Source organism: Entelurus aequoreus, linkage group LG24 (assembly GCF_033978785.1).
Source record: "Entelurus aequoreus isolate RoL-2023_Sb linkage group LG24, RoL_Eaeq_v1.1, whole genome shotgun sequence".
In the NCBI taxonomy this organism is placed as follows: domain Eukaryota; kingdom Metazoa; phylum Chordata; class Actinopteri; order Syngnathiformes; family Syngnathidae; genus Entelurus; species Entelurus aequoreus.
In genome coordinates this window covers 23,614,965-23,628,545 of record NC_084754.1, presented here as the reverse complement: position 1 = coordinate 23,628,545, position 13,581 = coordinate 23,614,965, and the positions used below count along the sequence as shown (strand labels likewise).

The 13,581-nt window shown below is 40.3% G+C and overlaps 1 protein-coding gene across 1 annotated transcript in view; it reads left to right on the top strand.

Annotated features, from left to right (window-relative positions):
- Nucleotides 1-11,680, top strand: part of det1 (DET1 partner of COP1 E3 ubiquitin ligase) — a 49,812-nt gene extending 38,132 nt beyond the window's left edge. The window contains exons 6-9 of the mRNA XM_062036163.1: nucleotides 98-227; nucleotides 545-735; nucleotides 10,759-10,950; nucleotides 11,061-11,680. Coding sequence (XP_061892147.1) covers nucleotides 98-227; nucleotides 545-735; nucleotides 10,759-10,950; nucleotides 11,061-11,250 — 703 coding nt within the window. The 3' untranslated portion in view covers nucleotides 11,251-11,680. The remainder of the gene's footprint in view (nucleotides 1-97; nucleotides 228-544; nucleotides 736-10,758; nucleotides 10,951-11,060) is intronic.
- Nucleotides 11,681-13,581: the final 1,901 nt, after the last annotated feature.

The following is a 13,581-nucleotide window of genomic DNA, read 5'->3' as shown; positions in this document are numbered from 1 at the left end:
AAGTACCTTCTCTGTAACATGCTCCTGCCATACTTAATATTCATGTGTTGCTCTCAGACTTTAAGTCATCATTTATCTTTTTAATTGTTCCTCTTAGATTTTTCCAATTTTTTGATCAGCTGAGGCGACTCAGGATGTGGAAGATGCAGCTGCTGGATGAGCATCACCTCTTCATTAAATACACAAGTGAAGACGTGGTTACTCTCAGGGTCACAGACCCCTCACAGGTACACACAAGTGTGCACATACACGCACATACATAGCTCTCTTTGTTGTCTTTCTTATTGCCTCGTCTTTTGTTGTTTGTGTTGTATGAAAATAAATCTTTTTACTCCTCTCCAAGGACTCTTCTACAGACTGTTCAGTTCTGTGACTCATTCCCACAGCAACATAATAATCGTATTATTACACTGTTTGTGTGAAATTTCCACTTTATTTACATATATACATTAGAATGTTAAGTATGCATCAGTGTCTCAGGTTTCCTGATATTTTGCTCTTGAAAATGACAATGTTTCCTTTAATCCTCCCCTTTTTGTGGCAGCCATCATTCTTTGTCGTGTACAACATGGTGTCTACAGAGGTGCTGGCCGTCTTTGAGAACACCTCCGATCAGCTGCTGGAGCTGTTCGAGAATTTCTGTGACCTGTTCAGAAATGCCACGCTGCACAGCCAGGCCGTCCAGTTTCCCTGCTCAGCTTCCTCCAATAACTATGCCCGGCAGGTCCAAAGAAGGTATGATGAAAAATGCCTTAAACAAACGGCGCCTTTTTTTGGAATTTTGTATATCGTTCACAATCATTATGAAAGACATGATGAGGTGGCAACTTGTCCAGGGTGTACCCCCGCCTTCCGCCCAAATGTAGCTGAGATAGGCTCCTGCACCCCCCGCGGCCAAGGGACAAGCAGTAGAAAATGGATGGATGGATGACGACAGATGTATTTTTTAAATTAATTTTAAAAAGTAAAGATGATTATAAAACGCTTGAAAGATGGGGCTAATGGGAGTTATCGTTGTAGCCTTCAAAGCCCTCTAAAACAACTACAAATCCCTCCACCAGTGTTTTATATACACAGTGCAAGTCGATCTATAATGTAGTAACAGATACGTTCATAACAATAAGTAATATGTTCAATATTTACCGTATTTTGATGGTTTTAATCTTTTCCGGGACTGAATTATTTTGTGCATTAATTTCTGTTTCCATAGCAGCGCACGTCTGACTTCTAGCAACATGTGTGTTCCTACTTCTGGATACAAACGCTTGTGTGTGTTCTAATCATGGCAGACTCGGTAACAAACAAGGAAAACAACTATTTTTGACCAAAAAATTTGGATTTACAACCTTACACTTTTGAAGCTAAATATACTGCTGCCTATGAAAGCGAGTATGAAGGAAGAGTGAGACATTGAAGCAGACGGAAGCCGGGAGAGGGGGATGAAAGCGTTTTTTACGCTATAAATATGGAATCCCTGGTCAGCTGGGCCAGACGAACAACTGTCCATTATCTGGATGTCAGCATCCAGTGAGTCACTTTAAAGGTGCCATATGTAATAAATTAATCTCAAGTCATCATTAAATGGCCCTGATAGGTCCAAGGGCATTAATAAATACTGTTCTTTTCAAATACATTTATATATGATAAAGGTAGTTCAGCCGGGATATGCTCATTTAAAAAATTAGATTTACAACCCCGAAATATTGTTATTTATTTTTATTTTGATGCCCCGCCCTCCACCGTTTGACCATTTAAAAAGTCTGAGTGTGTCACATCCAGGTTGCCAGTTATGCACCGCCCTCTTCGTCGAGTTAATGCCACCGGTAAAGTTACTAAACATGTCAGACCTTAGTAAATCTAAAAGGCGTCGTTACGATTCTCAACTTATTCATGACAAAGCCAGGAACAAAACAAGGATGTGTATGGGGGATGCCTTTGAAAGATGGAGAGGATTGTAGGCGGAAAATATTTTTTCATCTGACGCCAAACTTGCTCATTTCCTTCTTGATAGGTAAGTCAGGCATTTATGTTTTCTTATTACATGTTATAAATGGAAATGGACATTTTGTATGTAAACTATATTGTCCAATACAGTCTATGATCTTGTCTAACAAAGCTAGTATAGTTGTGCAACGAATGCTTAGGTGTGAAGCACCATCACACTAGTGTAGCTTAGCATGCTAGCCCGGTTAATGACACATTGACACATAGGCTAACGGGGGAAATATATCCCCGTTAGCCTGTATGTCAATGTCTCATCCAACTGACAGGGCAAAATAAATTTTCGATAAATAAAACCTATGTGTATACGGGTACTGTCAGTATCTATTTCGTTCTGAGGAAATGTGTTCCAACATTAGCACGGCTATTTGCGGTTTCTGGTACTGTATGTGCATCAAACATATACGGGTTGGTATTTGCTTGGCACAATATAATGCATTACATGTAATGATTTTCTACTTTGTGTATTGACATGGTAATAAATATGTGATTTATGCGGAACGTGGTTTTTGCGTAACAAGGGTTTGCTCATAGAGTTGCACTCCGCACTGATGGTGAGGTGCATACATAAAAGAGAATGCAGTGCGTCAGGTTGGATGCAACATGGAGTTATGCTGAAAGAAATGTGGCGGTAATTTTACTGTTGGTCTTGGCTTGTCATAAAAGTAGGCCTAAACGATATATAATATATTATATATTATTATATATAATTATTTGATGGTGGTACATGTGGTCAAACTAGACATCTTAGCAGGGTAATGCCAACAATCTTTCCCGACTGCGTAACTTTACATAAACGTTTGGCTAAACAACATCAGTAAAATGTTGCATAATTACTTAGTAAACCATACTGCAAGAAGCATAAACAAGAGAAACCTACAGCGTAGGACTTGTCGATTGCCATTTGAAGTTCCTTGGAGTTGGATTTGGATTCGGCTGCGTATCTGGCAACCTCAGTCATGGAGAGTGGGAGAGAACTACAGAATTTTGACTGTGATTTTAGTACCATTTCTGACCACATTAGTACATATGGCACCTTTAATATTGATCATGATACACGCAGCACACTATGCGTGTTAGTACAACTACAGTACATACGGTGTCTGACTAGCTGTGTACAAACAAAACATAAAATGAGGGCTAATACTTTACAGATACTGTTGTTCATGTTTTTTAGTTTTTTACAAATTGGTTTCGTATCACAGTGTTGTGCATTACAAACTCAAACGCGTTTCATGTTGTTGTAGAAGCTAGCTTATCTCTTGCTGTAGTTAGCTTTTAGGGCTAATACAGTAGCACACTGATGTATTGCTACGCTAGAAAAAGAGTTCCTCAGTGTTCGCTCGTACAATAACAATGTCGCTACAGCTTGGTTATTATACAGGACACGGAACGTAAAATAAGTATTGTTGACGATTTTTAAATTGTTTGAATCATGTTTTAAGTGATTTAGTGGTAGAATCGATTGCCCCCATTAGCTGCACTGCTCGCCACCTAGAACGTGACAATTTTTATATGTTAGAAAAGTTATGTTTCTCATAAGGATTGTGAAAGATGGGTAAAATTCATAAAACGTGCAGTTCCCCTTTACGATTTTACTTACATATGGTATGTAGTAACAGGCACATTTATAATAACATTTAATATTTACGTATTTTGATCATTTTAAGAATACGCGGCGCATTGATTTCAAGAACACATCACGACATTCACAGTTTTTTTTTTCAACACCACTGATTACTAGGGCTGTAAAGGTATTGTAGATACCGCTGTATTTTGGTTTCAAAGTCTTCAAAAAAATACGCTTGACTGTATCAAACAAAAACTTGTGTGTGTAGTTTTTTCTGGCGCTTTAGTGTTGGCCGGGTCTGAAAATAAACTACATCTCCAAGAATCCTCTCCGCAGCGCGGTGCGCCAAGGTGGGGGCGTGGAACGCTGTAAGCAGGAGGTGAAGTGGGTTCGTAGCCAATGAGAGGAATGTTTTTTTGGACATTTCATGGAAAATGTAATCAAAATCTATCCATAACTATTTGACTTATGTTGCTAACAAACAGACAAAAATACCCTGGTGAAAACATTACGTCTTTGGCAGAGGTCTGCGTACTAAAGCACTATCTTTGTCTCGAGCGTTTTCAAGGCGACACAGAGCGGGTCATGGAGCAGCGCACGGAGGTAATCACCCAAAAAAAAGTTAAATGCGGGAAATATGAGGAAACTGAATTTTTTAATGCATCCACCCTTTGTTTCTCTGGATGTCGCGCGGGGGCTGGAAATGACAGGATGTGGGCATGGCATGTCGCCAAACTTTGATCTGATGGTTCGCCACAAAACATGAAACATTAATAACTCAGTTTCACAAATTCAGATATTGATCCTAATTGCTACAAATGATGATGAAGACACCCTCAAGTTATGTGTGGGTCAGTGTCAGGGTTCCTATCTATTCGTAGTGGGCGGGGCCTGGTGGCAAATATTGCTCCACACCATCTTCAATCAAAGTAGCATCACATCACTATAGATGATCAGAAACCGATATTAAACTGATGGGCGTTGATAAATTGTGAATAAATAGTTATCTAAGACAGGCTTATTCAACTGGTGGCCTGCGGTCCACATCCGGCCCACCAAAGCTTTACATTTAGCCTGCCGAACATCACACAAATAGGCTTGATGAAACCATATAAACTAGGGTTGACCATGTCTGCAATACTCCTGCCACCCCGCTGGGGGCAAAGGCAAAGCATGTGTCACAATGAAGCAGCAGTGGGGTGAGTAGAAGAAGACTACCCATTCAACCCTGAAAAAAAAATCTAAATAAATTGCAAAAATCAGACTTCTAACAAATACTGTACTACACAAAAATATGAATGTTCTGCCCAAAGAAAGAGCTTGACTCACTGTTTCCTGGCGGACCTTTTAAGCGACGGACACATTGATCCAGACAAGCAACAACAATGGTAGAAATCCCAGCGTGTAAGCTTCATCACGAAACTTGGTCAAACATTTGTAAGTAGATATTGAGCATACATATATTTAGGTTGTTTTGTATTGAAAATGCTGACTGCGTAATGTCTTGTATTTATGGTCATGTTGTTTTTTGTCAGAGAGTAACTTTGGTGATCAGAGCTCGTTTAATACGTGTAGCGCTAAATTTGACCAGTAGAGGGTGATAACATTAATGGTGTGCAGTGTTTAGTGTGTGAATGTTGTGTAATTTTTATATGTGTAAACATATATAGTTCATTGTGTAAATGTATCAACACTAAACCTTGTAATATACAATGTGCTTTATTCATGTAAAATACTCAATGGACGTTATACTTTTGTAATGTTTATTTTATGTTTATATTTTCAGTCTTAGAAACCTAAAAGAAGGAAGAAGTGTAAAGAAATAAAACGGAAGTAGGACAATAATTCAAAAGAAGGAACATCAATCCTCAACAAAACTTTTACGAGCTGCACACACTGGAAACGAGTAGTAAGGGCACAATAATGAATTTATTGACAATGCAGCGTGAAAACCGATGTGTTTACTTTGCAATTAAGTAAATGCAGTCTCAAAGAAATATAACCTGCGGAGGCACTTTCTTCCGAAACATCCACATTTTGATGTTTGGCCATTGAGCCCTTGGGCTCTTGAAACTACAACTCTCTTAATTATGTAGTTGATTAGCCCTGATCATATGATGTGGGTGTGGCATGGGGCCAAACTTTGATCTGATTGTTTTCCACAACTGTGATGAGGTGGCGACTTGTCCAGGGTGTACCCCGCCTTCCGCCCATGTGCAGCTGAGATAGGCTCCAGCAACAACGCAAATCATGTACATTTTTTGAGAACAAATAATGATGACTTTGGGAAAAAATTATCCAGAACCTTATGTTTTATCCTGAATATAAGGAGGATGAGCTACAAGTTTTACAAGCGCTGCTAAACAGATCCTGCTTTAGTGAAACAACAAGCATCATGTAGCAGTATTGCTAAGTACGATACAAAAAATACAAACTACAAACGTAATAAAACGATAGCTTACTGTACAATGTCTGCTCTTACTTTGATGACGACTGATAGGATGTCCTTATCTTCCTGTTTATATAAATAATTAATCATGATGCCCACGAAGGGTTAACAAGTAAAAGTCTCCCTGCAGACACTGTCTTCGGTTGTGTGTGTTTGTCTCCATATCCTGGTATACATAAATGTCACAGATTGACAATTTGTAGATTTATGGCTAAATCCTTCTAATAGTCAAATGAAAGGCATGATTTATAATCTAGAATAACTTTGACGAGCCGAGACTTTATGATGCGGGAGCAGCAGGACATCGATGCCAGCTCACTGTAAAGCAGCAGAGGGCTACTGAGCTGTGTCATCAATCCGCCGCTACAAAATAGTTTGTCTGCTAATATTTGGTTAATATTCAGATCACTATATGTATAATGAGTAATGTTGGCGGGTTTTGGATGGTTATTTTGAGGGTTTTGTAGGCGAAATAGAGAGCCCCCATTGACTACATTGTTAGCAGACTTTTGATGTATTTATTTACAACTTAGAATGCATAAAAATTTAGGAAAACAAATGTGTTAATCATGTTCATGTCTTATACAGTGATTGTGAATGACAGACAGCACAACCGTCTCAAATTTTTGCTTATTTCCAGTATGACTGATCTGATACTATGGTCTGAGTACAGAAGTGTTACTCCACTGACGTCAATCTACGGAAATTACCTAAGACGGTCGAAGCGGAATATTGAAAATGGCTGACTGAATTTGTGGCATTTTGTGATGTTTAGACGATATTTTCACATACTTTGCGGATGGTAAATACAATCGAATATGGTTTAATGGATACAATGAAACACAATTCAGCATATAAAACCAACTGGTTTTTAAAGGCCTACTGAAATGAAATTTTCTTATTTAAACGGGTATAGCAGGTCCATTCTATGTGTCATACTTGATCATTTCGCGATATTGCCATATTTTTGCTGAAAGGATTTAGTAGAGAACATCGATGATAAAGTTCGCAACTTTTGGTCGCTGATAAAAAAGCCTTGCCTGTACCGGAAGTAGCGTGATGTCACAGGTTGTGGAGCACCTCACATCTGCACATTGTTTACAATCATTCCCACCGGCAGCGAGAGCGATTCGGACCGAGAAAGCGATGATTACCCCATTAATTTGAGCGAGGATGAAAGATTTGTGGATGAGGAAAGTGAGAGTGAAGGATTAGAGTGCAGTGCAGGATGCCAGGATGGTCGGTCGCATCTTTTTTCGCTCTGACCGTAACTTAGGTACAAGCTGGCTCATTGGATTCCACACTTTCTCCTTTTTCTATTGTGGATCACGGATTTGTATTTTAAACCACCTCGTATACTATATCCTCTTGAAAATGAGAGTCGAGAACGCAAAATGGACATTCACAGTGACTTTTATCTCCACGACAATACATCGGCGAAACACTTTAGCTACGGAGCTAACGTGATAGCATTGTGCTTAACTGCAGATAGAAACAGAATAAATAAGCCCCTGACTGGAAGGATAGACAGAAGATCAACAATACTACTATTACTTCTACTATCAGGAGACACCGAACCAAACCCTGGACCTGTAACCACACGGTTAATGCTGTCCCGCCTGGCGAAGCCTAGCAATGCTGTTGCTAACGACGCCATTGAAGCTAACTTAGCTATGGGACCTCGAAAGAGCTATGCTAAAAACATTAGCTCTCCACCTACGCCAGCCCTCATCTGCTCATCACCACCCGTGCTCACCTGTGTTCCAGCGATCGACGGCGCGACAGAGGACTTCACCACGATCATCGGTGCGGTCGGCGGCTAGCGTCAGATAGCGCGTCTGCTATCCAACTCTTAAGTCCTCCTGGTTGTGTTGCTGTAGCCAGCCGCTAATACACCGATCCCACCTACAGCTTTCTTCTTTGCTTTCTCCATTGTTCATTAAACAAATTGCAAAAGATTCACCAACACAGATGTCCAGAATACTGTGGAATTCTGCGATGAAAACAGACGACTTAAGCTGGCCACCGTGCTGTTCCAAAATGTCTGCTACAATCCGTGACGTCACGCGCAAACATCATCATACCGAGACGTTTTCAGCCGGATATTTCCCGGGAAATGTAAAATTGCACTTTATAAGTTAACCCGGCCGTATTGGCATGTGTTGCAATGTTAAGATTTCATCGTTGATATATAAACTATCAGACTGCGTGGTCAGTAGTAGTGGGTTTCAGTAGGCCTTTAAGGTTGGAGTCTGATCATGCCAAGACATAAATTTTGACACTACAATCGCACCCTTGTGGTGAAAAATTATGTCAGTCATATCTTCCTTCCATATGCTCCGATCTTCCCAAATTTTTTGATGGTGGATCATGGTAATGGATGGGATGCAACTGCATCACTGCAGTGGTGCCAATATTGCCATCTTATGGTGGAAAACTATAACTTACATATGCTCCAATCTTCCTAAAATGTTTGATGCTGGGTGCAGCTTCCTAGCTGTTCAGTATTGAATTTGCAGAACTAATGTACAGTGGAAACTTAATTTACGAACCTCTTGTTGTACGAACTTTTTGATTTAGGAACCGCCATACCGAATAAAAATATGCTTTGGTGTATGAACCTTTTCTCCATGTACAAAAGTTGTATCCACCTATTGTGTACCTGCAACAGAGCGATTTAGTGCCCGGCAGCACAGCGATTGTTGGGCAGAGGGCTGGTCGATCTCTGGTGCTCATTCCATTCAGTCAGGATAGTTCTTCTTTTACAACATTTTTCTAGTTTTGCTAGCTCAATAGGAGTCCAAAAAAATCAATGAACAAGCAATGTGTGGTTTGAAACATTCAGGAAGTATGCACAGTGTTGTCAACACTGCCCTCGTCCTATCTTCTGCTGAGCGCCAAGAGTATTATCCGACAAGATAAAGTTGATTTTGTTTTGCATTCTTAATTATTGTTGCGGCCTGACTATTAAATGATAAATGATAAATGGGTTATACTTGTATAGCGCTTTTCTACCTTCAAGGTACTCAAAGCGCTTTGACAGTATTTCCACATTCACCCATTCACACACACATTCACACACTGATGGCGGGAGCTGCCATGCAAGGCGCTAACCAGCAGCCATCAGGAGCAAGGGTGAAGTGTCTTGCCCAAGGACACAACGGACGTGACTAGGATGGTAGAAGGTGGGGATTGAACCCCAGTAACCAGCAACACTCCGATTGCTGGTACGGCCACTCTACCAACTTCGCCACGCCGTTAAAGTTAAAAGTTTTGTAAATTCAAATTGTGAGTGCACTGCTAGTGACAGTGTGTGAGTGCGTGAGTAGCCTTCCTTTTATTGTCATTCAAATTTGAACTTTACAGTACAGATATGAACAAAATTTTGTTGCATTAGCTCGTTGTAGTGCAGGATACAAGAGCAATAAGGTGCTGATATAAATAAACAGATTACTTTACAGATAAATATATTGCACTTTTACATATGCATCCACGTTTATGGATGTAATGGTAAATGGGTTATACTTGTATAGCGTTTTTCTACCTTCAAGGTACTATGTTGTCTTTATATACAAGCGAGTTAATCCATTTTTGGGGGGAATTGAGGGGATTATTATGATGCGTTCAAGAGTCTTACGGCCTGAGGGAAGAAGCTGTTACAGAACCTGGAGGTTCTGCTACGGAGGCTGCGGAACCTCTTTCTAGAGTTCAGCAGTGAAAATTGTCGTTGGTAGGGGTGGGAGGAGTCTCCGCAGATTTTCTGAGCCCTGGTCAGGCAGCGGCTTTTTGCGATCTCCTGGATAGGAGGAAGAGGAGTCCTGATGATCTTTTCCGCCGTCCTCACCACTCTCTGCAGAGACTTCCAGTCTGAGGCACTGCAGGCTCCAGTCCAGACAGAGATGCTGTTGGTCAGTAGGCTCTCTATAGTGCCTCTGTAGAATGTGGTGAGAATGGGGGGAGGGAGCTGTGCTCTTTTCACCCGACGCAAAAAGTGCATGCGCTGTTGAGCTCTTTTTACAAGAGCTCCGGTGTGTAGGGACCAGGTCATATTGTCAGTTATCTGCACCCCCAGGAACTTGGTGCTGATTACAATCTCCACTGCTGTGTGTGTGTGTGTGTGTGTGTGTGTGTGTGTGTGTGTGTGTGTGTGTGTGTGTGTGTGTGTGTGTGTGTGTGTGTGTGTGTGTGTGTGTGTGTGTGTGTGTGTGTGTGTGTGTGTGTGCGTGCGTGCGTGCGTGCGTGCGTGCGTGCGTGCGTGCGTGCGTGCGTGCGTGCGTGCGTGCGTGCGTGCGTGCGTGCGTGCGTGCGTGCGTGCGTGCGTGCGTGCGTGCGTGCGTGCGTGCGTGCGTGCGTGCGTGCGTGCGTCTGCAGGGTGGCTCTAACTGAGGACAATTAAGCTTGTTGTTGTTTTTACATAATTAAATAGAAAGTTCATCCATTGCCCCCTTGCTGTGTTTCTTTGATATACACTACTGTATAGTGCTTTATATTGTGTTAAATGTGTATACACCATTCTACTAAAATGTGTTTTGTTGAGGCTGGAATCCATTATTCATATTGACATTGTTTCTTATGGAGAAGTGTGCTTCAATAAACAAATCGTTCTATTTTCAAACCCAGTACAAGAACCAATTAAGTTCATAAATCGAGGTTTCCCTATAAATGATTAGACATTCGTGTCTGCAGTTCGCTGAGGGAGTGACTTTGTGCTGATGCTGGTCTCTGTTGTGTGCCTTAGATTCAAAGACACAATTGTAAATGCCAAGTATGGAGGCCATACTGAGGCGGTGCGTCGGCTGCTGGGTCAGCTACCCATCAGTGCACAGTCCTACAGCAGCAGCCCTTACTTGGACCTGTCACTCTTCAGCTACGATGACAAGTGGGTTTCTGTGATGGAGAGGCCCAAGACCTGCGGGGACCACCCAATCCGGTAAAGACCACATTAGCTACTACGCTGCAAAGGCAGAACTGTTTGATAAGAAATGATGCACTGAAATTTCAACAAATGTCTCACTGAGTTCTCTTTAACGCACACGGTAGGTTTTATGCACGTGACTCCGGCCTACTGAAGTTTAAGATCCAGGCAGGCCTGCTTGGTCGGCCGGTAAACCACGCTGTAAGGCGTCTCGTCGCTTTTACCTTCCACCCCTTCGAGCCCTTCGCCATTTCTGTCCAGCGCACAAATGCTGAGTACGTGGTCAACTTCCACATGAGGCATGTGTGCGCGTGAGGACTTGAGACTTTGCTTTTTTACTGTACACACATACAAAATTAGGAGTACTCTTCTTTCAGCATTCACTTCACTTCACCTCTGCTCCCCTTCATAGTTTGCTTCCACTTTGCTGCCTCTTTTGCCAAACAACAAGGAGGAGAGGCCGCAGTCAGTGCTGGTAAGAACTGTGCATCCTATTGTTTATCAGTCGCTCACATGGAAGAAAATACCTTTTAATAGTAATCAATTGTTGTTTTTTACTCTATTATTATGTATTATTGTTTGTATATATTTTATGCCAATAAAATGGTCGCTTTTTTTTTAGTATTTCATTGTGAATTTTTGAACCAGCGAGAATCAACTTTTATGTATACGGTATGGTAATGATGGGCGATATTGCATCAAATCTATGTTGTGATATACAGTATATTGCAGCCCCTTTTGAAACACTGATATATATCACAATATATTATTGTCATGTAAATGATAATAAAACAATTTCAAAATGGTTAAAAAGGCTCCTAATTCATCTGCTGACTTATGCAGTAACATATTGCCTCATTTTCAGTTGTATTACAATATTTAATTGAAACTATTATTGATCTACATGCTAATTTTGATATCTGGTTACTTCTTATTGTATCTTCATTCTGTTATTTGGATACTTTACATTAGTAAATTGGGTGATGCTACAAATGTGGGTCTACATCCAATACCAAGTAGTTACAGGGACAATATTGGTCATACCAATGTTCATACCTAACATTTTCAGGATAATCGAAAGATTACATTTTTGATCACAACTGTAATCCGACAACAACACAATATGCAAAACGATTATGAATAAATATTACTAGCATATTATTTTCCTTATTTCTTTTTCTTTCATTCAAAATGTGTAAGTGTATAGTCAAAAGCAAAAACTACTGTTGGCTCTTATTTTTGGAGTTTGTAAATAATTTTGCGATAGTGCAGTGATTAGATTGATATTTTTTTTATATCAACCATATACTGATACTATACTTGGTATGGTTAATGTCGATATTTGTATCGATCCACCCACCTCTGTTTAAAATTCAAGAGCTCTAGCTTAGCGGTTAGCTACAGCATGTAGTTTTATATACTCCCACCGTGTGAAGTGTAGCATTGTTCCTCGTCCTCTAGTCCTCCAGTGATATACTTGTAGAAAACGTTGTTCAGTTGTCGCCATGGAGCTGAGGATTAGTGATTTAGAAGCAGTTTTGCACTGTGGAGGGACGCTACATTACGTTAAAGGGGAACTGCACTTTTTAAAAAAGTTTGCCTAGCATTTACAATCGTTATGAAAGACATGACGACGGAGGTGTTTATTTTTTTATGCATTCTAACTTGTAAATAAACGTAAATAAAAGTCTGCTTACAGTCCCATAAAATCCAATAAATAACCATTCAAAAACCACCAACAATACTCCCATTTACATTTTGTGATTTGAATATTAACCAAGTATTAGTGATATTGTTATTATAAGCGCGAGCGCAGACAAAATATTTATAGCGGCGCTGTGATCACAAGCCTGTGTACAATTTTGACATGATCGACTGGCGAGGTCTTTCCTCGCTTCCTTGCTCCCTAGAAGTTTATTGTAGAACAAGGTTTCTCATTGTAGCCCATTAGGTTGAATTTTTTCTTGCCCTGATGTGGGATCTGAGCCGAGGATGTCATTGTGGCTTGTGCAGCCCTTTGAGACACTCGTGATTTAGGGCTATATAAAGGGACAAGCGGTAGAAAATGGATGGATGGATGGATAAATAAACTTTGATTGATTGATTGATAAAATCTTGCATCTTACCTGGACAGAAGAAGTCTGACGATGTATGCCGACAAGTTGGTACACCCCAATGCACAACACCCACCCCCCACCTGCCTTGGCAATCCTGTGGCAGAACATCCTGGAAGTTGGCATCCTAATGAGAGCAGGCATTGTACAGTAAGTGATGTTGTATTTGGTTTGTTGGCTCTCATGAACGAGCAGTAATCAGTGATGAAGGGGGAAAAAAGCAAACCTGATGCGTTTTTTAAATCAATGCTAAAAATGATCAAAATTCGTAAATATTAAATTTTATTATAAATGTTTAGTGGTGCAAGGACAAATTGTGAAGCAAAATTTAAATTAAATCAATTGGAAATTGAAACTTAAGTTATTGGGTATAATAATTGATCATAAATTATACTGGAAAAAGCATATTGAATATATAAAGGGAAAAATATCCAAATCCATTGCTATTCTTTATAAAGTAAGACATATGCTGAATAAGAAATGTCTGCATATGTTATATTATTCTTTTATTTTTCCATATCTAACATATTGT